This window comes from Erpetoichthys calabaricus, chromosome 12 (assembly GCF_900747795.2).
Source record: "Erpetoichthys calabaricus chromosome 12, fErpCal1.3, whole genome shotgun sequence".
NCBI classification, from domain to species: Eukaryota; Metazoa; Chordata; class Cladistia; order Polypteriformes; family Polypteridae; genus Erpetoichthys; species Erpetoichthys calabaricus.
Window position 1 is genome coordinate 123,803,938 of NC_041405.2, and position 26,845 is coordinate 123,830,782.

At 37.8% G+C, this 26,845-nt stretch overlaps 1 protein-coding gene across 1 annotated transcript in view; it reads right to left on the reverse strand.

Moving 5' to 3' along the window:
- The window catches only part of LOC114661542 (V-set and immunoglobulin domain-containing protein 1-like), a 47,306-nt gene extending 42,218 nt beyond the window's left edge, over positions 1-5,088 (reverse strand). Inside the window, exon 1 of the mRNA XM_028814675.2 lies at positions 4,930-5,088. Within this exon, the coding sequence (XP_028670508.1) occupies positions 4,930-4,978 (49 nt within the window). The 5' untranslated portion in view covers positions 4,979-5,088. The remainder of the gene's footprint in view (positions 1-4,929) is intronic.
- Positions 5,089-26,845: the final 21,757 nt, after the last annotated feature.

Consider the following 26,845-nt stretch of genomic DNA (forward strand, 5'->3'; position numbering starts at 1 on the left):
GGAAGAGCTGTATGGAGAACCTTGTATCTTAGGGCAAAAATAACTGTCTGCAACTTAACATCAGCAAAACCAAAAAAGTGGTTATTGACTTTCGCGACAGCAAAGGGCATCTATGTCCTGTCATTAATTCAGGGAGCACAGGTGGAGGTGGTACATTGCTACAAGTTTTTGGGGGCCTACATTAATGATAAAACTGCACTGATGTTGTAACACAGAGGAACTATATATATTTCTTAGATGACTGCATTCCTTTCATTTTGGTAGTAACATCCTTTACATGTTCTAAAACTGTGTGATGGCTGATGTGATTTTCTGGTCTGTGGTGTGTTGGGCTGGTAACATCACTTCAGGATAGGCCCACCAAATCTGCAAACTGAATTAAAAGGCAGGCTTGGTTATGGGACACACTCTTGACCCACTGGAGGTAGTAGAGGAGGAGAGAATGACAGTAAAACTAATGGTCTTTATGAGCAAAGCTGCACAACATCTCTCCTCCATACTAGCACTGAGGACGTTTAGCCAATGAATTATTCAGCAGAACTGTGTCAGGAAACACTACTGGGGTTCCTTCATATCTTTACCAATACAACTTTATAATGCCTCACTGTGACTGCTCTTTTTATTTTTAGCCAAGTCAGACTTTTTTTTCTTTGCAGTAATTTTGTCATGCATTTGAGGGGGTTTCCTACCATTTATTTACGTTATTTATTGAATATGCTTCTGTCAAATCTGAATTTCCCCCTGGGACAAATAAAGATCTATCTGTTTTTTTACTAGTGGTGGTCTGATAGTGTCACATATTGTAACTTCTCTCTGCCATGTGGTAGCGACAGGCTTTGTTGCCAACAACAAAGCAGCACAGAATGGTATAGTAAATGGGAGAATGAGCCAAAATATTAAACAGCAACATTAAAACACAAAAATATAATGAAAATAAATAATAACTATATACAAAAATAAAGAAAAATTACAAAATATGTACAAAACCAAAACTACATATATAAAAGTCCCAAACATCATAACCTTCTGTCACTGCTAAAAATGTAAGGACCCAGCTGCATTCTTAAATAAATTATTTTTGCATACCAGATATTCACAACAATAATAAACTAATGTAGAAGGCAAAATCTTTGGCTGTAGTGCCCTATATACTAAAATAATTTACCTGCCAACCAAATCTCCTTGGCATTAAAATCAAGGCTGAAGTCATAATAGTATCTGGTATGGCAAACTGCCGTAGGTTTAAATTGGTTCTTACTAATCCCAGCAACCATTGTGATTGACTGTTACTATAATAAATCTTTATCAAGCTCTTTACCTTCATAGTGTCCAGATGTGACATATGTCACATTATGCCAGGCCGTTTATAAGATATTTATGTGACATATTAGCTAATTAAAACAAGCCTGACAGACTTAGATGATTTTTCTTCTTAAATTGTGCACTGTTATGTTCACAGGGAGTGACAAGGTGGCTAGCTGGGCTCGGCTAAATAGCGCTTGACTTGCCTTTCTGTACAGGTTATACAGTCTATTTGTTTCCCTTTGTCACTGCCAAGAAGTACATTAGTGTTTACGTAAAAATTCTAATTGGTCAATCCATTAAGAGTTTATATATTTAAATATATTTTGTTTGCCTATGTATGATATGTATACGGTATATCACTTGTGTTTTACTATTTTACTGATAATTACCATGTTGCAATCTGAATTTGGCTCTAGTCTTCTGTTCGATACTAGAGTCCCTGCAGTAAATGCCTGAAATATAACAAGTGAAATAAATGATATATAAAATATAGTTAGAGATGGCTCGTGTCACTATGATACTGGAAAAACAAAAGGGTACAGACACAATGTTTTATCAGACTTGCTGCCTCCGTAATGTGTCTGTACCATTCTTTTCAGTGTTAGAACAATAGTTTTTCCAAATACTGTATATAGAATTATACAATATAACAAACACCGTAATGTATTATATATGTAACATTTTGAAAGAGTGGAGTAGCTATAGTATGATAACACTGAAATAACTGCATGAATGTTCTGAGAAACCTGTAAAAGAAAGTGTGTGTGCATGCATGTAAATGAATGTATACAAAGGACTCTTCATATAGAGATTTTCATCGACTTTTTACTTGAAACAGATTGTGTTTTCAAATATTTACATATTAATAGGTTAGAATTCATCTTCCCTGCGGCCCTACCCTGGGTAAATGGGTTAAGAAAATGAATGGATGGAATACCTTAAAGGATGAGAAGTCAATTTACTTTTTTTGATTGCAAGTGTTTCTTTTTTCAGTTACTATTTCCAGTAGTTTACGAAGTGTTGGGGATGTCATGCTATAGTATTAATAAACTAAATGATTGTCAATCAAAAATCATCTAACAAACCAAAATGCTTAGTTTCAATTGATGGGGAAATAATCGTCAGCAGATAAACACATTTATTGACAATTTATGTACTATTATTTGGAAAATAGTTATACATATTAAATGTTGTAAACAAAATTGATATTAATATGTACATTTTTGGGTTACGCCCTGGGTCCTCCTTGCGTGGAGTTTGCAAATTCTACCCCCGTCTGAGAAGGGCTTTCTCCCACTGTCCAAAGAACTGGCGATGTGAAATTGGCCCGTGTGTGTGTGTGTGTGTGTGTGTGTGTGTGTGTGTGTGTGTGTGTGTGTGTCCAGGGTTTGTTTCTGCCTTGCACCCTGTGCTGGGGGGATTGGCTCCAGAACAAAGCCACTGATCTGCATTGAGTGGGTTAGAAAATGACATCACATGATATGTATATTTTTGTATTAATTGCATGATGTTTGAGCTTTGTAAAGAAAAGAGTTTAAAAATGTTGCAGTAATTTGAAAAAAAAAAACAAAATAAAGGTGTTGACATTAATTGTATGCAGTAAGAAATATTTTTCTTACATGTCATTGCCTTCCATTAAATCTGTTCATTATTTTCTTTTTATTTAAATTATTTTCTGAATTAATCTATATTTAGTTACCATCACACACAATAAATAATGTAATTCATGTGGGATGCTTAAAGTTTCCTCATTCTTGCCCAAATCTCATTTATGTATAATCTTTAAATGTTATCTTTATTTATATCATTTCTGTTCAATGCAATATCATATTGCATTCCTTAAAATGGGAGATTTTGTTAATGACAACAGCTGAATTACTGGAACCTAATTTGAGCACTTTTAATAATTAGCAAAAATTTTTTTTTTAATTTGAAATGGAAAAAATGCTTTTGGTAAAAACAATTTAACTGACCAGGAGTTTATTTCTGATTAAAAATTGTTTTTTTTCATTCATATATTATAAAATAAAAACAGTAACTTATTGTGACTCCAATGCACAAAGGTTGCATGTATTACTTCGAGCTTGTGATTAAAGTAAGTAGCTATACCAAAAATCAAACTACAGTAAGATACCAGCTAAAATTGTTTTATTTTTATTATTATTATTATTAATTTATTTTAAAGCTGTCTTTCTCTAAGAGTGACTTACAAGCAAGTTATAATACATACAGAAATGACTGCAAGGCACAAGCTACAAAAGCAACAGAGGATGGAATAAAAAACCATGCAAGAGTCAGTCGTTGTACTGCGACATACGGTAATTCTACCTGCGACTCGACTAAGACCCTCCTCAGTATCCTGAACTCTGTGTCAGTGCAGCAGCAGCCATCCTGTACAAGAGGCACTGAGCAGTTCCAAAATATTTAAAGCAAAGGTGCGTTTTCAAATGATAACTAAATAGGAGTAAATCGTATGTAGTTTGAATAGATAATAACCAAGACAATAAATAGAAAATAAACATTTTCCTTATATAATACAAAATCATTTCAAGTCTATTTGTTTTAGAAAATCCACGTAGTTCTTGAATTACAGTTTTACATTTAAATATCAATTAAATAGCCCATGTGTTAGACTGGAACAACATTTTCAGCATTTCTTATAAAAATTAATAAAAATTAACCCTCAACAACCAAATATTCTGTATAAAGTACTTATGAGAAATTAAGTGTGAAATCGGTTTAAAAGTTTATTACTCTGAAAGAGACAAATAGTAGAATGGCACAGTGGTCACTGCACCTGCCTCCCAGCTTCAGAGTCCGCGGTCAAATCCCAGTCTGCGGTTCTACTTGTTTGTACGTTTTCTTTGTTGCTGCTGGGTTTTTCTTTCTTCTCACAAACACTTTGGGGACACTAAATCTGAGCCGGATTTCTGATCAGATAGTCTGTGCCTACTGCGGCCTTGAACAGAATTAAGCAGTTTTAATAATAGATGGAGATGCTGAGTAAGACATACCGGTGAGGCTTTCCAAATGAGCTTCCCAAGTCACAGGTTTAGCACAATTAATTTAACAAAACTTGCTGCATACACTTGAATTTAAGAATAAAGATAAATCAACTTTATGGAATATCACTTCAATCCACCTCCCTTTAACCAATGCCAATGACAAAAATTACAGCACTTTTGTTTTTCCCAGTCTGCAGACTCACGGTGAGCAAATACACAAAATGTATTATCATATCCAGATTAGTAAAGAACATCATAATCTCCTAAAAGCACCCCTCAAAGAAGTGAAATTCAGCTTATGAACTGGAGGCCTTCTATAATTCTGTACAAACTTCATTTTGACTGATTTATCAGCCAGTGCTCCTTGCATTTTAACTGTGAATTAGTTTTCAATTGATATTTGCCAAATTACCTGATGTGTTCAACAAAGTCATTCTTTCACTGGACGTCTTTCATTCATTTTAGCTACTTTTTATTTTCAAAGTATTACAGAGGCTGGTAAAATGAAGCCACACCCTGAAGACAGGCTTGATGCTAACTCGAAAAAGCTGTTTGTTAAAATCACAAAAAATAATAAATTAGATTTTATAGAAATTGGTCATAAAAATGGGCTGCTTACCTATCATGCAAGACAGAATGATTACAGTTTTCAATACTTCAGGTGTCATTTTGGAGGCGAGTCTGAAGAGTTCGTATTCCAGTTGTGCTCTTTCTCCACTCTAACCGTTTTAACTTGAAAAAAAAAGAGAGAAGGAAAAAGTTTCCTTATCAAGTGAAACCTGAAAGGGTAAACACCTCAGCAAAACCAGTGATTAATTTCAGTACATTATCATTTCATCGTTGACGCAACCCTGTTTTTCTTCAAAAGATATGGATGCTTAATATTTGCTCAGTTTTATTTGTTTAAGCTATGAGGCAGGGTGTGAATTCTCTGTTGCTTTGTTATTTCAGATTGTATATTGGACTATTTTTTCTTTCAACTTTAATTACAGCATTTATTCTTAAAATAGTATGGACCCTTCCTATGCACTAACAAACATTGAATCATGAAAATAATTTTTAATGAATAGATCTTTGAAAGAATTTATAATGCATAATAAATTTGTCTTTTTAAAATAATGTACTAAAAATACATTTGAATGTGTATTCTACTAATATATAAATAAACTTGTGACTCTAAACTGGACAGGAGTGAATTAGTTTGCTCCATAAAGGACTTGAGTCCTGCCTAACACTCATGAACGACAGGATTCAGTTCACCCCAACCCACCCCATATTGAATCAAGTGACTACAGAAAACTGATGTACTCCATTTTGACAAATTTGAGTACTACTGGAATATATGAATAAAGCGGGAACACTTCACTGACTCAATGTTAAGCAAGAGTACTTAAAGAGGAGCATAAATGATGACGCCAGTGCAAAATCTAAAGTCTTGCTTTCAAATTGATGTTAAAGCTCTCATTCAGAACAGAAGCTAAACAATTGTTACTTCGTACAGCAATCAGCACTCTTCTTTCTCAAATTTATAACACATATTTAATCTAAATTATGGTTCATCAGGAGCATAAAAACATCTTAAATGTATATATTTTTGTGGTTTTCTGACATGATTTCAGCTTATAAGATTTATGTTTCATTTTTAGTTCATTTGAAAGAGTTTAACTTTAAGTTTTTGACCTACGTGATGCAGTTAGGACATGTCATGTGACTGCCTTAATCGTAATTGTGATGTCATCAGAAATGATATTATAAATTTGTGATGGCTTTACTAGGTGCTATCCCTCGGTGGATAAACTACATACGTATTGATTCTCTTTAGCATCGTTAGCCTTTTAATCAATTATGTCCTAGTGGTAGTTTTTTTTTTTTTCATGTTTCTGTCTTTGGTTTTTCTTTGTAACGTCTTGCCATTTGATTTTTGTTTTCCTGCTTAGTTTTGATCTGCTGTTATTAACCAGTTGGTATTTCTGACTACAAATTTGTCTAATCAAGCATCTCCTCATTTTCTGATTCTCACAATAATATTTGAATATTCCTCATGTCTCCTAATTTACAGCTGAAAGCTCTGAGGTCTCATTGTCTCTGGATGAGGAGCAGCACACCACAGATTTCAGTGAGTCTATAGTGCTTATTTGTCACTGACTTACGTTTAGCCTTGCTATTCACATATACAGGGCTGGCTTTAGGCTAAGGGGCGATGTGATTTTCTAGGCGCCAAAGCTCATCAAAGCTCCCCCCGCTTCTATCAAATGCCTATGGGTGCCATGTACGTTTGAGCTGGCACTGCCCGTACTGATTAATTCATTACTCTATAATCATAAATGCTCAGTTTTGATAAACAATATAAACTCTGATATACTTGCTTTAGGACAGCTAAAGTCACTTCAGTACACATGTAATTTGTCAGCATGCCTGTGTTGATCAAACAAAGGAAGCTCTTCAGTCTACTTGTGACTTTACACTGTAGGAAGACAAGTAAATAAATCAAGGTAAATAACTTTCGATCTGACTTTTATATAAGTAACATATACATGTTTTTGTATATAAAGACCATCACAAAACATAATCACATAATGCATGATACCTTGGCAAGCTCTGTAAGCCGTGCTGTTTCATTGAAGGACATGCGTGTGGCAGATTGACAGGCAGGACGACGGCCGACCTCTTGCTGCATCCAAACAGTGCATCTTTCGCCTTTATGCCTGGTGCAGCTGCGTTGTTCTTATGTGTGATTGGATGTTTCTTGCGGGGAGGGCTTCTGTTTTCTTTCTCCGATGTAGAACTCTCATCCTCTTATGTGCTATAGCACATCTTTATTTGAAAACAGCAGTGTCAGATCGGGGCAAGTGTAAACATGACTGAGAGAATAAAACTGAATAATAAAAAAAAAAATGCTAACCTTTACAAGTACCATAAATTTACATCGGTTGTTACACACTCAAATCAAATGTATGTATTTGTTCTATAATCGTAAGAATAAGGGAAGCTCATTACTCAAAATACAAGTGTCCAGGATTGAACCCCGAACATCTTGATTACAAATCAGCAGTTCTAACCGCTGCACCATCAAAGCGGTCGTATTAAGAGCGTGTCAATGTCGCACCCTAACGTGAGTTCTTTTTCTGCAGTTATACTCTTGAATAAAAGTGCACTTGTTTTGTTATACTTGTACCTTTTGTGAAAATGTTTATTTGATATTTGGACTTCAGGCTTCACACATTATACACTTCATGTCTACATTTTGTCAATTATTACTAAAATATGAAAAACGTTTCTGTTTAAATGATGTGTTTACATAGATTGCTGTAGACACGGAACACACATGAAATGCATGTATTCCAAAAGACAATATATTATTTACCCTCTACAACTCCAGCACTTCACTCCAAGATGAACACTGAGCACTGAGAACCTTCTTTGCGAATTGAACTGCGGTGGTGGGCAGGGGGATGGTATAGCGGGCTGCTTGTGTTGATCGATACATTTACAAGACAAAAGACACGGACGGAGGTGCGAACAGATTTAAGGTGGGCCGGGATTACGAGTTTTTTCATAGGCTTTGGTAATTCTAGTGTTAATTAGCAACCAAACAATAATGAGATACAAAATGACCCAAAATATGACCAGCAAGCTGTGTCCATCATACAATATCTGAAAATAAAGAAAGGTGAAGGACTCTGGAATGCTGATCTGCTCAGGTCCACAAAACATTTTATCAACAATTTCAAAAATGTACGCTATTGCACAATGAGAGCAGTTTCTGGTCCTGACTGAGTTGGTCTTCTGTTGGCTCACTCACTTCACATTTCATTTCTGTTTGGGTGCCATTTAAGGAAAGAATTGAAGAATTTCAGGGAAACAAATCTTAAAAAAACAAGTCAATTAAAATTAATTCAAAAGAAGTTTATTAGCAGCAAAAACAGATCACTAATTAAGAAACGGTTTAGAATGAAAACCTGCAGCCACTGTGGTCCTCCAGGACCAGAATTGGGGACCCCTGTTTTACCAGACATTTGAAAAATGTTCAATAAGTAGTTGGTTCCATTTTTAGCTGAAATTAGTTGGGATAAATTATTGTCTTACCTAAATGTGTGCCCATTTTAAATAAATAAGTCCGTCTTTTAAAAAAAAGCTTTTAATATAATTTATATGAAAGAAAAAAAACACTCTAGTTGAAAAAATATTTATTTACTTTGGCTTAGTTAAATCTGAAATTTTTTTAGTTGGCAATAAACATTCATACTTAAAGACTTTGGAATGAAATATATACTGTAACACTTGTTCCTTCTTATATACTCTACTTTGTCCTCAGATAAATAATGGACAGATTGATGAATAAATAGCAAAATTAATTACTTCAAGCTTACATATTGTCTTTAAGTGTAACAGCATGTCCTGTGATGGATTGATATTTCATTCGTGTTTGGATCCCTACCGCCCAATAATGGAAAAAATACATTTAAAAATGGACTGATGGAGGAATAAATAACACATGAAAGACCGAAGAATCTAAAGGCTACTCTAACTGGCTTACTGTTTTGTTAGACACGATGGAACAATTTATGTTATAAATAGAAGATTGAGAGCAAGTAACATTTAGCATTGCTTTTGAAGGCCATCTTGTAAGGCTGAAAGTACAATATGTCTGTGTGTCTTCTGTATGACTTTAATACTGTCAGCTTTGTAGCCTCTGAAAGCTATCCAAGATATTCTTATTCCAGAAAATGAAAATGGATAAAAAGACATTCAAACAACACTACATAGCTAAACACTGAATTATCCTTGACAGCCTGTCCTTAATTAACTTTATAGAACATGAGAAGAATTACAAGAACAAGCCCCTCAGCCCAAGAGAACTCATCAATCTCCATTCACTTCACTCGTGTTAAACTTGAGTTTTGAATCTCCCCAAAGTACTACTGTCTACTACACTGATTGCTAACTTATTTCATGTATCTATTTATTCTAATGAAAATTGTTCAAATGTTCTAATGAAGTTATGGTTAAAACATTTACAGACTTTAATCTAATTGGAAGAGATAATAAGACAACTTAGAGTTTAGCCAACCAAACAAGCTTGATGGACTGAATGACTTCTTCTCACTTTGTCAGATTTCATAAATTCAAGTATGGTTGTGTCCTCCTGACCACTTCAGTGGTGTAATATAAGTAACACTCAATAAAGAACTGTGTGAAAAGAAATTTGATTCAAGTTGTTATACAATGACTATCAAAAGTGTTCACCCGCTTGGAAATTTTCACATTTTATTGTTATATGATACTGAATCATAGTTGATTTAATTTGGCTTTTTTGATACATTGCAACAGAAAAGGATTCCTTGATATCAAATTGAAAACAGATCTATGCAAAGTAGTCTAAAATTAGTTACAAACGTTAAACACAAAATAATTCATTGCATAAGTCAGTATGTAGTAAATGCACCTTTGGAAACCATGACATCCTTAAGTCACTGGCTCAGGTCTCTCTCAATCAGCTTTGTACATTTAGACACTGCAATTGTTCTCCATTCTTCTGTGGAAAACTGCTCAAGCTCTGTCAGCCTGTGTGAACAGGCCTTTTCAAGTCTTGCCGGAAATTCTCAGTAGGAAAGAGATGTGGACTCTGAGTATGCCCCTCCAGAACATTATTGTTGTTTTTAAGTCATTCCTGAGTAGGTTTGGCTTTTTGCTTAGAGTCTTTGACTGTCAGGAAAACAAATCTCCCAAGATGCAGGATTCTGGCAGACTGCATCAGGTTTCCCTCCAGGACTTCCCTGTATTTTGCTTCATTAATTTGACTCATGGACTGCTTCAGAGAAGCATGATTCACTTTGTTACCAACATTCCATTGATGAATCATTCTGATCCTAGAGTGCTGGTTACTTCAACCAGGGAACTTTGAAAAGACCAAACATTTATCAGCATGTTCCATTTGTGAACACAACAAGCAAGACCTGTACTATTCAAATGGTAATGCTTTTAAATGTAAACCTGTGATAGAAATTGGCAATTCTTAACACATCTTTCTGCCACTTACAAACCCGTTATTGACAGGAGCAGCTTTCTAATTATTTAAGTCAGACATTTATGTGAGTATTTCAGGCGGAGGGAGATTTGTGATTTGCTACAATAATTTTTTTTTTCTTGAGTTTCTGTAAAGTTTTAATATCCCCTTAGGGACAAATAACATATTATCTACGAGGGACGTTCAAAACATTCCTCACTTTTATATTTTCGTTGGAAACATTTTTTGCTGATGGCATTAAAAAGTTGGTACAATGCTGGGAAAATTACATCGCAAAGGAAGGTGACTATGTAAAAAAGTGATGTAATTTGTTTTTGAAATTCTTAATAAATAGAGTTAAAAAGAAAGTGCAGAAACTTTTGGAATGTCCCTGGTATCTATCTATCTATCTATCTATCTATCTATCTATCTATCTATCTATCTATCTATCTATCTATCTATCTATCTATCTATCTATCTATCTATCTATCTATCTATCTATCTATCTATCCCCACAGTGTGATACTGCCACCACCGTTCTTCACAGAGTGGGTAGTGTGATTTTGATCATGTGCAGTGTTCAAATATGGTGTTTTGTCCGATGGCCAAAAAGCTTAATTTTGGTCTCATTAGACCATTGGACCTTCTTTGAGCTGAGTTCAGCAACCCACATATGATCCTGACAAACGCAAGATGAGATTTCATGTACATTTTTTTAAATAGTGGTTTTCTCTCTGCCCTGCTCCCATAAAGCTGTGACTAGCAGTTATTGTCTGCACTGTTTATTCAAAATCAGCCACTGTAGCTTGTAGTCATTTCAGAATTATCATACTTCTCTTGATTGTCAATCTAGCTAGTCTTCCTCGTGCACAACCACTCAATTTATGTGGGTGGCCTGCTGATATCCAGATATCCCCAAGCAGATATCCTCTACAGTTTGTTTCAGATTCTCACAGCTCTTTTAGTAAAGAACTGCTTCCTAGCTTAAGTCCTAAATGCCTTCTGCTGAATTTCCACTGCTGTCCTCCAGTATGCGATTCACCATTAAGTTGAAAGAATTCTCCTGGATTTACTTTATCAATGCCTTTGAGAATTTTGAAGATCTGGAATAAGTCCCCATGAAGTCTCCTCAGTTCAAAACTAATCAGGTTGAATTCTCTGAGCCTGTCACATTATGACATGTTCTTAAGTCTTGCTCTCCTCTGCACATCTTCCAGTCTTGCTATATATTTCTTGTAGCGTGGTGACCAGAACTGCAGACAATACTCCAGATGCAGCCTCAGTAGTGTATTATATAGTCTGCAGGGTTTCCTACTCTTTGGTTAAAGTGCAAAAAGAGTAAAGTTAGAATGACAATAAACCATTAAAGTCAGATCTGCAAAAGCACAACCCATAGCACTACAGCATTTGCACCAAACTGTAGCTTGCCAAATTTAACAAATCCTGAAATCATGTTATAGAATCCTGTGATATGCAACATAAAAATGAAGCAGGCAACCTTTATTTAAGTTGATACCTTTTTACACTGAGCTCCTTCCCAAGTGCTTTACAAGATCAGAGCTACAGTGTAATTGATTGCATCTTGTTTATTGCAAAGCATACACGAACAAAAGCACTTCCATCACATAATAAGTAAGTCCAAACAATAAATCCTGAACATCCTAGTATGAGGAAAAACATTAGATAGATAGATAGATAGGATCTTCAAAGATGTAAAATTTTATGTTCTGTGGAAGTTGTAAAATTTCTGAGACATGTGATATAGCAGCATATCCAGTTGAATATTAATCATGGTATAAAGTCTACTTATTACATGGGTGGTGAAGTAGCAGTGTTTCTGCCTCGCAGTAAGGAGACCAGGGTTCATGTCCCATGTCCTTACTTTGTGGAGCTTGCATGTTCTCCCTGTGTCTTTGTAGGTTTTCTCCAGTTTCCTCTTGCAGGCAAAGACATGCAGGTTAGGTGGATTGGCAATGCCATATTGGCCCTAGTGTGTGTGTGTGGTGTGGTGTGTGTGTGTGTGTGTGTGTGTGTGTGTGAGTATGTCCACCCTACAATGGACTAGTGTCCTGTCCAGGGATATGATCCTGCCTTGTGCCCATTGCTGGAATAGGCTCAGGACTCTCATGACCCTGCTCAGGATTAAGTGGGCTTAGAAAATGGTTTGGTGTTGTACTTGTAACAGGTGTTTGGTCACACTTACAGGTAATCTAACTTAGTCACCATTAAAATATCCGACTACGCCACCCAGTTTTATTAACAGACTGGGAACTCTTGAAATTTGCTGATAATAGCACCCAGAGTTCTTTAAATTGGGCGATGAGTAAACACACAATGAAAGACGTAACAGTAATTTCAGAAAAAAGCAACAGTAAGTTCTATTACACAAGACAATATAAAGTACATTAAAAAGATAAACAAACATAACAAAATCTAAACATATCAGGAACTAATCTGAATTTTTTTAAAAGGAAAACACACAGTCCACACTCTAAAAGTCCGTTAAAAACAAGAATTGGAGGATACAACCTTTAGTGGTGCAGAGTCCAGTTTGCGCACTGTGTTACCCCAACACTTAATTTTTCAACTGTCCCCGGATGCAGTCTGTTCACCGTATACTCGTTTCCCAACAGAAGTTGTGTCAAATCGTTGAATCCCTGTCAGCGTCTCTTCATCGTTCCTTTTTTTTCCACTCTGTGCTCCTTGTGTTGCTGTGACCTAGGCACGCCTCATTTCTCGTCTGCCAGCTTTGCTTGGTCCTTTCATGCAGCTTCTCTCTCTCGCTGGACCCACAACTGGCATCTCCTTGTGGAGCTGTCTCTTCCTCCCTGGAAGTAAGTGTTGCCGTCCTTGTGCCTCACGTCATGCCAGCCAGGTACCCTCGTCTGCCTACGAGCCCCTGTGCTCTGTCCGAGTGTCTTGGCAGCATTCTCAGTGGACCATTCCTCTCTGCCTTCTGCTGCCCAGGAGTTTAAATCTCCTTTAGTCCCTGCTGTTGTCAGTCCTGGGGCCTCATGCATAACGCCGTGCATAGAATTCACACTACAACATGGCTTAAGCACAAAAGCCGAAATGTGCTTATGCACAGAAAAATCCAGATGCAGGAATCTGTGCATTCGCCAACTTCCGCGTTCTTCCACTACATAAATCCCGCTCAGCGTGGAAATAAACACACGTGCACGCGCTTGCTGTCCCGCACCAAATCCTCCCAGAATTACGCCTCTTTGAATATGCAAATCAATATAAATAGCCCTTAAGCCCAGCGTTCTGTGAAAAGGCAATGGCAAAAGTACGAGGAAAAATAGAAGAAATTCAGCAAATACCAAATGGAGGCAAAGAAAAATGTAAGGAAGTTGATCGAGTGACATAGCATGTCGGAGAAACTCGAAAGCTCAAGTTCACAAAGTCGCACAGTGCCCGAAGTAAAAAAGTTGTCAGATATCAAAGTCGGTGTGAAAAGGCAACTTGTAGCCCACCGTCTGAGTGTCATATGAAAGCTTATTAGGGTACAGTGAAAAAAAAGGCACACAGTGTGAAAAAAGCACGAAATGTCAACTTTAGTCTTGAAATTTCCACTTTAATCTCATAGTTTATTTTGTCATTAAAATAGAACATCATAAACTTCATCTTAAAATCGTTTAATTTACTAGTTTCTCAAATCCCATCATAACTAAAGTAGCACGTTAAATGCTTTGTTGTGTACTGTATTTGATCTTATATGTGCTCTATGTGCCTGAATCACTACATGCTCTTCTTCCGACAGGACACAGAATCCATTACGTTCGTAATATTACAGCTCTCTGAGTAATACTCAGAAGCATACGTGATATCATTTTCATGATGATATTCGTTAAAGCATGTTATTAAACTTGGGAACACGGTGGCGCAGTGATTGTTGATATCTTACAGCAACAAGATGCTTGCTGCGCCATGCGCGACCTTCAATGAAATGCTTTATTATAGAAGTACTGTCTTTTTCAAACGTACTAACCCCCAATTCTTGTCCTTACTTTTCTTTCTCCAAATACCCAATCGCCACACAATCAGCTCTGCAATAGACGTTAAGCCATCTGTAAGCTTAGAACGCCAATTTTTCAAAACTTTTAAGGAACATCGAAATATCTTCGTGATGTTTAATTATTCTATCCATCTATCCTTCCAGTGTCGCGCCAGCCACAGCATGAAAACAGCGCGAGGCAGGAACAATCCGTGAACGGAGAGCCAGCTCCTTGCTAGCACTGCGGCACCATGTAGTTAAAGTTAAAGTTTTATCTGTATAATATAATCAACATATTTTGCTGCATTTCATCTTAAAAATTATATCGTCATCATATGTAAATACTGTACGCGCTTTATAAAGTGGCTCAGGTTGTGCAATATTATAACTGTATCCTAAGTACAATTACCTCACGGTAACTTGCAAGTACAAACAGTTCTACAAGGAGCACTTGATGGACTGATTGAGTGTGTTTATAGTTCTTGGGATGAAACTGTTTGTGAACCGCGAGGTCCGAACAGAAAAGTCTGTGAAGCATTGGTCGGATGAGAGCAGTTCAAATAGCGAATGGCTGAGGCAGAGAGTGCTTGATGCTGTATACCGATAATTCTGTTTCCAATCGCTGTAGATCTGTGATTCACACTCAGATATAGTGATATAAATACTCCGAGTGGTGCAGTGCGAGTAAAATGGAAAAAGATGATCCGCTGTGGCAACCCTTAACGGGAGCAGCTGACAGAAGAAGAAGAAGGTGAAGTGAGAGTAACAACGCTAAAGCAGTTGTGGTATTTAGAATAGTTTGACTATTCTGTGGACCATTATATTGCTACAGGTTAATTAGAATCAGATGCATTAAATTTATGAACTATATGCAGTTAATTTCAGTGTATTTGATAAAGCCGCCGTTGTGGATGTGGATCTAAGAACGGGTAACCACAAAGGAACAGTAGCACTGCTTTGACACTGGGTGCCGCCAATCTGCAAAACTGAGCGGAGAACTTGCGTATGACAGGGTATAAGGTACCGTGGAAAAGTGCGCTGGCTTTACGCCAAGTGTAGGTTTTATACATCGCGAATTGAATGTGGAAACGTTCTTACGCAACATTTCTGTGCGTATGCATCGTTTATACATGAGGCCCCTGGACAATCAGTTTAATCAATGGCATATCTAAATTTCCTGGGTTTAACAATTAATGAAAACACAAGTTAACAAAATGTATTGTTACCAACCATTAATGAGTACAGATCTGCTGATTAGAAACCAATATTGTCAAACATGTTAATTTCAGGTAAATACAGACATCCTCCAAGGAAGGAGCAGTTCTGTTATCACAACTTGGTATTGTTTGTAATTTCAACCAGCCAAAGTGACTCCTTTGCAATACGTAAGTCAAATACCTACATCCTGCAGACAGTCTTTTAACTTCTCACCCCCCAGTCCCAACAATGGGTACCTAATGGAACCACCCAGTGCACAAAAAATGTCCCCCTCTGACATACTTATTACAGTTAAAGATTCATAAAAACATGACTTCTATAAATAAATTAACAAGGCTCAATAATGATATAGACTGGCACTTAAGGCATCATCATTCTTGGTGTAAATGGTGCTGTGTGTACAAAGCAATTCTAAAAACCTGGAATTATATAGATAAATATTGTGTCCAGTCTTACTAAATGTAATTTAGAGATAAGTGTTCAAAAGAGAGCAAAACACTGCAACATCCAGCTTCCTCAGCCCAGCATGCAGTTGCTGGTTAATAAACTAGATGGCATTTAAGTAAGACATCAGAAACTTGTTTTTTTTTTCCTCTGAAATGTGGCTAACTGCTGAGACACCAATCAACGCTAAATGGCTTTACTGTCTTCTGTGGGGATTGGACTGAACTGTCAGGTAAAAGCAAAACTTTCTGGAAAATCTAGATGAATGGATTTGACACATTTGCTTGGCTGAATTCTTGTTAAAACTATCATAATTATCTAATCCCATTTACATATTTTTTCTAAAATAACATCATGTCAAATTTTGAAGCTCTCCAAAGGCCAATAAAGATCACACTACTTAGTAATTTATTCCATGTATCTCTGGGGGAAGAGAAACTTTGCAAAGTCCGTGTGAAATCTACCCATAACATGTTTCCTTCTGTGCCTCTAAGCTCTAGTTATAGAGCTAGTTAATTCCCTTCATCATTTTAACACTTTGATTATGTCGCCTGAACCTGGAGGCATGCCCAGGCTATTCACTTCTCTTTCACAGGCTAAGATGTAAGAAAATATGGACGCAATGGTGACCTTAGGGCCTTTAAGGTTCACCCTGCAGTTCCAGATCTCTGGCAATAGCACCTGGTGTTGAGACTTTTACAGGTTTAGTTTGTCTTTTGCAGACAGTCCTGAATTTAACATTCCTAACCCTGCTGAGGCCTTCAATGAAACCCTTAAGTTGACACTTTCCCATCTGAACCTCTGAGACCAGAAAAATTTGAGAATTTAGAACAAATTAATATTAAAACAGTGTAACTTATTTATTAAAGAACTCTGGACTTCCTCTTATGAGATCGTGGAAAACTTCTTTTGAAAATAGGTTTCTTTTCATGTCATGACTAAAATATTGATTTCTTTGAATAAGTAATATTTCCTTTTTTTTATACAGTAATTCTGTTTTCACTTCCGTTTGTCTTATATTCCACACTTACTATTATATAAAAACATTATTATGAATAAATATTCAGTTGATTATTTCAAAATGTAATATCTCTAAAGATCAACTTCCTATGCTGTGTTTGACAGAGCATCCCAACTAAAAGACTCAGTTTTTCTGAGAAGCTCTTGATAGGACCTCATTTCTGTGGTTGTTTAACTGACATTATAACCCTTGTGCTCAGCTCACTGCTCAGTTTTTTTTTTAATTTTCAAAACTGACAACCACATTTTCTCTGAGTTTCCATTCTTAGGCCAAGCTTTTTCTGATGAGCCAGGGTGGTCTGGTTTCTTGACACACATTTTGATCTCCATTTAATGCTCTGTTATAGAAGCTCTGGAAAAGTATTGAGCACCTTAAGGATCTAACATCTTGAGTTCAAGTCCTAAGTCTGGTGAATATTTAGGTGGAATTTGCTTGTTCTCCCCTCATTGTTATGGTCTTTTCCTGGTTCTGCCTGTTCCTCCCCTAAGGATGCGCTGTTTATGTTAGCTGATGATTCAACTCTTGTTACAGACATGATTAAAACACCTAAAAATGACAAACTTTAACAGATCCATCCACTGTCAAGTTCAGAGATGTACAAGGCAGGGTTGTGTGCCTTTCTTGTTTCCATCACAGCTTTGTTGATTCATGAAAATTCTTTTATTATTCAAATTAAAGGAGAGATTGTTGTCCTGGTACCCCTGTCTCAAATGGTAAAGCTCTTCTTTATAATCTGCTTGATGGCTGTTGATATCAGGCCAACTATGGTGGTGTAATTTGCAAATTTAATGATACAGTTGGACTGAGTTTGTCCACATTGTAATTGGTGAAACATAAATACAGTGTTGGGCTTAATACAATGCCCTGGGAGTGTCCATGCTGAAGATCTGTGTGAAGGAGGTTACAGTAATATGAAAAAGTTTGGAAACCCCTCTTAATTCTTTGGATTTTTGTTTATCTTTGGCTGAGCTTTCAAAGTAGCAACTTCCTTTTAATATATGACATGCCTTTTGGAAACAGTAGGATTTCAGCAGTGACATTAAGTTTATTGGATTAACAGAAAATATGCAATATGCATCATAACAAAATTAGACAGGCGCATAAATATGGGCACCCCAACAGAGATATTACATCAATACTTAGTTGTGCCTCCTTTTGCAAATTTAACAGCCTCTAGACACCTCCTATAGCCTTTGACGAGTGTCTGGATTCTGGATGGAGGTATTTGTGACCATTCTTCTATACAAAATCTCTCCAGTTCAGTTCAATTTGATAGCTGCCAAGCATGGACAGTCTGCTTCAAATCATAGTCAGGGGACTGTGACGGCCATTCCAGAACATTGTACTTCTCCCTCTACCTGAATGCCTTTGTAAATTTCAAACTGTGTTTTAGGTCATTGTCTTGTTGGAATATCCAACCCCCTGCGTAACTTCAAACTTTGTGACTGATGCTTGAACATTATCCTGAAGAATTTGTTGATATTGGGTTGAATTCATCCAACCCTCGACTTTAACAAGGGCCCCAGTCCCTGAACTAGCCACACAGCCCCACAGCATGATGGAACCTCCACCAAATTTGACAGTAGGTAGGAGGTGGTTTTTTTTGGAATGTGGTGTTCTTCTTCCGCCACACAAAGTGCTTTTTGTTATGACCAGATAACTCAATTTTTGTCTCATCAGTCCAAAGCACTTTGTTCCAAAATGAATCTGGCTTGTCTAAATGAGCATTTGCATACAACAAGTGACTCTGTTTGTGGCGTGAGTGCAGAAAGGGCTTCTTTCTCATCTCCCTGCCATGCAGATGTTCTTTGTGCAAATTGCGCTGAATTGTAGAACAATGTAGAGATACACCATCTGCAGCATGATGTTCTTGCAGGTCTTTGGAGGTGATCTGTGGGTTGTCTGTGACTATTCTCACAATCCTGCGCATATGCCGCTCCTGTATTTTTCTTGGCCTGCCAGACCTGCTGGGTTTAACAACAACTGTGCCTGTGGCCTTCCATTTCCCGATTACATTTCTTACAGTTGAAACTAACAGTTTAAACCTCTGAGATAGCTTTTTGTAGCCTTTCCCTAAACCATGATACTGAACAAACTTTGTTTTCAGATCTTTTGAGAGTTGCTTTGAGGATCCCATGCTGTCACTCTTCAGAGGAGAGTCAAAGGGAAGCACAACTTGCAATTGACCACCTTAAATACCTTTTCTCATGATTGGACACACTTGTCTATGAAGTTCAAGGCTTAATGAGCTAATCTAACCAATTTGGTGTTGCAAGTAATCAGTATTGAGCAGTTACATGCATTCAAATCAGCAAAATTACAAGGGGACCCAAATTTTTGCACAGCCAGTTTTTCACATTTGATTTAATTTCATACAACTAAATACTGCTTCAACTAAAAATCTTTGTTCGGAAAACACCCCAGTACTCAGATGTTCCTAGGAAATGAAAGACTTACCAATGTTATCTTTTTTGTTGAAAGTAGAGTAAATTATTATGCGGGCTGAGAGGGGTTCCCAAACTTTTTCATATGACTGTATGTTGCCAATCTGCACATACTGGGGTCTGCCAGTTAGTAAGTCTTAAATGTAGTTGTAGAGTGTGGCAAGTCTAGCAACGTAGTGATCAGCTTTGACAGTTCTATAGTGTTGAAGACTGATTTGTTGTCTGTCCTCAGAACTTTGGCATAGTAGTCCAGGTGTTCCAGGATGGTATGAAGTATACAGTAAGGGATATTGCATTCTCACTATCCTTGGCAAGAGTTTCAAGATTTCTTTACGTCTAAAATCTAGTCCAGTTGTTTTTCTTAGCAGCCTGTTTTAACCTCACATTTGTTATTCACAGTAACTATGATGGAGCCTTGCTTAAAAATGTATCACCAGACTATAGCATTGCAATTCTCTGCTCGTTCACGAGAAGGTCACGGCTTGCCACGTTTTGTTTTGGTGTCATTTTTCTGACAGTGTGATCGCAGAGGGATTCACACTGTTTAAGCCAGTGCTTTAAAAAGTGCTGACACTGACAAGTGAGTCACTGTGGACTTTATTTAGAAGTTCATTAATGTCAACAGTACTTTAGCTTTCAATTAGCACTTTTTGCCTTCTATGCAGATGACCATCAGAAGTCATTTTAGCTTCTTTTTCTCACAGCGGTGACTAGAACAAAAGTCAAGAGCTGCTGCACCATTTTTTTTTCTGCCACTGAGAACAATTTAATGAGAAAAATATGAGAATTTTGTTTTCTGATAACATTTCCAATAATAGAGCAATTGTATCTGTGGTTTGTTAACTTTTGTAAGTGCTTTTTTGAAAAATGAAAAAAATGTTTTTATTGCTTTTGCTAATTTTACTTTTTTTTGTTTTGTTAAGAAAAAATTTGTTGGTCCTGATGATAGTTTTCATGCAGTAGCCGAGACCATCATTCTGGACATACTGTCAAGACATGATGGACCTGCCAAGGCTGTACGCTTGGAGTGGTCCTAAATAAAGCACGGGCCCAGAGGAAACCAAATAATGAAAGTATCAAAGAGAAAAAAAGAAAGAAAACTAAGGCTTTATGAGATGAGAACTATTGCAAAAAAACAGCAGAGTATATCGAAAAACAAATAAAATGGAAAATGTTTAACATAGCTATACAGCTTGTAGTATTGAGCCCTCAGGTTTCCCATTGTGCTTTTGTGGTCACAAAAGTGCAAGTTTTAATTCTAAATATATTAATTTAAACAACTGAAGGCTAATTTTAACAGGGAACTAAATCCGAAAAAATGACCACTCATTAACATCTAATCAAGTCTTCTTTGGCTGACACATTTATTTTTACAGCGTATCCTTATTTGAGGTTGTTACATAATGTTTTTGTATGGTTCAAACTGTGATATTAGGAAATTGTTATATTAGGACATTAATTTCTAGAAATGGCCTCAAACACCTTAACGAATTTAATTGATCTGAAGAGGACAATATTATTAGATGACCTTAATGAAGCTGGGAATAAGCAGCATCTGAGCCACAATTCAAACAGATAGTTTAGGGTTGAAGATACTTTCAGGATATCCGTGGTGAAGATTTGTTTTAATATTGTAAGGAACCTCTTGATACATTTTACTGCAAAGATAAAAGTGGAAACAAGATGAACACATTATTTCTTGTCTTTAAAGGATGTTTGTCTAAGCTGGCCCAAAATAAGTCGTGAAGGCCCTATCCATCGTCATTTCCCACCCTCTGAAAATAACCAGACCATGTGCTTCCTTTTGGCGAACACTGTAGGAGCCACTCTTCATTAATTACCAGTTAAATAGTAATCAGAAATGCTAACTACTGTATGTACACAATACATCTAGAGCAGTGGCTCCCAAACTCGATCCTGGGGGCCCACTGTGGCTACAGGTTTTTGTTCAAACCAGATTCACAATTGATGATAATAATCGATAGCAACTGATCTCATTTAATTAGCTGGTCTTTTTACTCTTCTCGTTATTCTGCATTCAGAAAAATACAGCAGTATGGTTTTTACATTTATAAGACATTTAGAAATGTTTCTATTTTTTTCTAAAGCTATAAATGCTTTACTCTTTTTTTGTTGTTTTCCTATTATTTTCCCCTTTTCCTGTGTATTTTGCTCCCTTCACTTAACATTAATAATGTGTAAAAGAAGCCCGGGCACAGAGAGACACTGAGATAGCCAGATGTCCAAAACACACTCGCTGTTTATTTTCATTTCTTTTCCATGCACGACACAATGCACAAATCAGCCACAAATTACTCAGCTCAGTCTTTTCTTTGCCTTTTCCTTCTGCCACCTTCACTCCTCTCTTGCAAGCTTCTTCCTCTGCCAACCAACTCCGGCTCTTTGAAAGGAGTGAGGTGGCCCCTTTTATAATGCCCCTGGATGTGCTCCAGGTGCTCCCTAATGACCTTCCTGCAGCACTTCCTGGTGTGGCGGAAGTGCTGCGGTCCAAGGCTCCATAGATATTTCGGGCACCCCTGGTGGTGGCCACGGATCCCCACAGAGTTGATCCTTCCAGCTTCGTGGCTTCCAAACCAACCTGGATGGCTGCCCTCTTGTGACCTGGGGAAGGGATTGCCTCCTCGTTGTCAGGTGCATCTCTGGAGTGGGGTGGAGATTCACCATCCCTGCCTGTCCTACTATAATTGCAGGGCTCCGGCACACATTCTCCACCCCCTTACCTGCCTCATGGAATGGTTCCTGGCCCTCCACCGCTCCCTGCTTCACTGGTGCTCCTTCGCCAACTGCGGCTCCTCTCCGTACAGCGGGCTCTCGTCCTGCTCGGACTTTGTCCTGTTGTCCTTTCCGGTATCAGCACCCTTTAGCCAGAAAAATGCCTCCAGACGGTCTCCCCCTGTGAGGTTGGTACACGGCACAACACTCCCACACTCCCAGGGCAAACAGTCCCTGTGTCTGTTACTTATCTTGTTGATTCCATCTCCCGGAGGGAGCTTGCATTGCCTGGCCACTTCTTCAGGCATGCCTATCCTCTTCTTGATGAAGAGCATTTTCAGATGTCTTCAGGTTGTGCCTTGCCGTACCTTCTTCCTTTTGGGTAAACGGGCCTTCGGCGACTGATAGGCTCAGTCGCGCTCTGCGGTGTGTGTGTGCATGCATGTAGCGGGAGCGCGTGTGCTTCATGCTGCTGCAGGTGCATGAGTGTCTCATGCTTCTGTGCCGGCCTGCTCTACAAATTATTTGTTTGATGGGTCCCTGCCTTTTAACAGGCAGAGAGTCCCATCTGGGATGCCATGTAATTGCTGCAGTCCAAGACTCCATAAGTCCTTCAGGTGCCCCCTGGCGGTGGCCACGGATCCCCACAGGTTTGATTCCTCCAGCTCCGTGGCTTCCTCACCATCCAGGATGGTTGCCCTCTTGCGACCTGGGGAAGGAATTTCCCCTCTCCTGGTCCCCTGCTTCTCCAGGTCTCCCATTGGGGCAAGGTCCCTGGCCATCCATCACAAGTGACAATTAACAACCAGAATTGCAGACACCCGTGATTGATGATAGCAGCAACAACTTCAGTGTCAGATCCACTAATCAGTAACTAATCAATTAAATAACCAGAACACCTGGAAAAGTGGAATGAAAATTAGGTTGAAAATACTGTTAATAACTTAAAAAAAACTATATATTCCCCCTATAGCTGCAACTTCCCCATATAACTGCTTATTAAATTTTAATAAAAATCTATTCAAAGTTAGTTTGTAATTTCTACATTGACTCCAAAACACAGAAACTGGGAAATAATGACTCACTTAATTAGGCTCCAATAAAAAGCAGAAATTGGTTGGAACACAAACCTGCAGCCACAGTGGGTCCCTAGGATCGACTTTGGGAACCAGTGATCTAGAGGAACACAGCCCATTCTCACCAGAACTGGCCTGCTCTCAGAGGCTTCCCAAAAGTTCTGCTGTCTCAACATGGCTGAGTGCTGTGCAGCTTGAAAACCTGACTCACCCCTTAGCTTCTGCTCAGCCCAGCAGCACTTATAGACGTGGTACCCTTGCTGCATGTTGAACCCAACAACAAGCAATTGTAACTATTAAGTATGGGAGAATTCTGCAAGAGTGAAGACGTGGGCGGTGGGACCCACACCCATCACTTACCCCACCTATTGAGTGACTTGCAGCAAACTGACCAAAGCTTCCCATAGATTATTATTGAAAATACTCATGGCGGTATCGGCGACCTCATCTTCTCAGTAAATTCCTTTGCAATGAACATTTGTCTCCCCATGGAGCTCAACTGCACCACCCTCAGAAGCAATAAAAGCATCCATTGCTTTGTTCATTTTTTTCTCCTTGATCTTTCCATTGCTGTTCGAGATGTTGTCCCTCTCCAATAATGTCTGAGCTCAATGGAAGACCATACCAGTTTAAGCTTTGCCCACAAAGCCAGCTGTCTGCAGCAGAAGGCCTTCAGGTAAAACTGAGACCCAAGGACTTTACTTTGGCTAGGTCATTGCCTCCTGTAGGCTTAACATTAATGGAGGGTGAAGCCCACTTAGTTGCTTCCTTTAGCAGCTGCGGCATTTCTGCCCATTTTAGTCCTCTCTTTCCCAGCCAATGTACCTCCCCTGCTTCAGCTGGCAGTCCCAGTCATGACGCACTCAGCCTCCCTGTAGCCTTTCTGGCCCTGAAGAAGGAAAACAAATTCTGAAATGTGTCGACGAAAGCAGACTTGATTGGATTTCAATAACTGGGCACTTTTTCAGATTCAGTTCCCTGTTAAAATCTGCCTTCAGATTTTTCAATTAATAAATTTGAAATTCCATCTTGCTTTGTTAAGACCACTAAACAATGCTTGAAGTGAGCACATCTGCCAGTTTCAATATAGGCTAACAACATCTTTCCTTAGCATAGTAGCAAGTGTTGGCACCTCTTTGAGAATCTTCAAAATGGACATTCTCCCATCTTTTTGATCAATTTTCACTCTCTTACAATGATCGATTGAAGTTTCACCATATCAGCATCAGGTTTTGGAGTACTGGTAAGCACTGTAACTTCTTTGAGAAAGTTCAGGGCATATCGTGGCATTTGAATGTCACTGTATCACAATAAAAAGAGGACCATCAGTAATTTGATTCCACGTTAAGCACTGCTGTGAAACAGAAGAAGAAGCCTGAGGGCTCAATGTTGGAAGCTGTGCAACTCAAATGTTTGTTTGTTTTGCTGTTTTTTTGACAAATGTGTTTCAGTTTACTTGTTGTAAATATACTCTTCTGTTATTTTGTGATTGTTGTTAATACTTCAGGGAGTTTCTTTAATGAGATGGATAGTGCTGTATTTTAGAAATGCCTGGGGGTTTGCCAACCGGGATCCCGAGTTGTTTCGTCGTGTAGTGGGTGCAGCAACGTACTGCGCCAGTGCATGCTCCCCAACTTGACTTGACTTGACTTGACATCCTTTGGCACATCTCCACTTGGTCCATATATTTTGAGATTAGAAGAAGAAAAAATGCTTAACTATGTAAGAAACCATCATGTGCTTCAGGCTGCAGATCCTTATTGTGCAGATGCCTTACGCATTATCACTTATACCAGACCTGTTAAAAATTTCCAGACGATCCCATCTTTGGGAAAAATCTAGGTCCCTGGTGCATGGCACTGTGCCACCATATCATTTTTGTGTAGCTTTCTAACACATTTTCTTATAAATGTTGCATAGTTTCTTTTCTTTTTTGCATTGGACATAAAACATTGTTTCAGTTAACTGAAATTACACTTTTTGAAAATTATTTCTAAAAATGATTTTGGTTATGTTTCAAACCTGTCTTAATTCGTACCTTATCCTTTGTTTTAGACAATGCAGCTCTTATCACTGAAGTTCACATGTTCCTATATGTGGTAGGAGCTTGATAGCAGACATTTGTCTTTAGATAGATAGATAGATAGATAGATAGATAGATAGATAGATAGATAGATAGATAGATAGATAGATAGATAGATAGATAGATAGATAGATAGATAGATAGATAGATAGATAGATAGATAGATAGATAGATACTTTATTAATCCCAAGGGGAAATTCACAAAGAAATTCACTTTAGAGGTCCTTCAGGGAGTAAACAGAATAAAAAAATGGAATAGACATAAATAAAGATAAAGAATGGAGTAACAAATTGAAATATTGAAATATTAATATATTTAAGATGTTAAACATTCCCAGAATACTAGTAGTAGCTTTTGCCTCATATATCTCTTATCATTACATTCATGTTAAACACAAATCCAATTCAAACAGTCAGTATAATGCTTGCATATGAATGAAGGCAATACGGTTATTCATATGTAAAACAAAGAAAGATATTGTGAAAGGGTTCAAGGTCCTGAAGTGTTTTTGCATTGGGCCCTCAAATGACTTGCATTCAACAACTTCAGAAGTTATTTGGGTCAAGAGTTAAAATCATTGTAAGCGTCTACAACTGAGCCCTTCCCATATGATGATGCAGAGGTAGAATACTTCAAAAACATGACTGTGCAAAATACATATGTTACAAACTCTTACCCTGCATATACATATACATACCTGCAGGTATAGGCAGAACAGAAAAAAAATTAGGATACTTCATGCAAATGGTGACTATAAAATCCATAGCATAACATTCTCATACACACTCAGTCTAGTTCAGGGTCATTGGGAGGCCAGAGCAGCTTCAGACGCAAGACAGAATTCAACCCTGCATGGTGTACCGGTCTGTGGCAGGACCCACTCATGCACACGCCAATCATCAATCAGCATCACCAGTATGTGTTTGGAAGGAAAAATCCACACAAATAAAAAGTGGGCATTATATTTAAACTCAAAATGATGGATTTCTGATACAGCAATTCCATGATAAGTGACAAGATATAAAGTGGGAATTAACAATTTTAAATTTAGCAATTATGGTTTTAAAACCTATATCAGAGTTAATGCACTAGAAGGTGTAGTAGACAAGGATACCTGCAGTAACAGAGTTCATACACCAGGGAAGATGTAGTCAGTTATACTATCAGTAACAGAGTTCAGAAGGGATGCCATCAATAACAGGGTTAAGACGCCAGAGGGTGATGTAGTCAGGGATGCCATCATTTTAAAGTAAGGCTGTAATTTTCGGTATGAAGGCGGAAGTTTCGAGGTGAAGTAGTTCTACTCACTAATCATGACGTATACTGTAATGTGATGTGTTGCATGTCTATTGACACATACAATTACAAATCTCACTGTATTCTGTACACATGACTATTAGCACTCTGTACCACTCTAAAAATGAGTGACATACCAACACCATCAGAGATGACAGTATCACAACAGTGTTTCCGAAGTTTGTGAGTTACTATTAGGGTGCTGAAGTTGATTC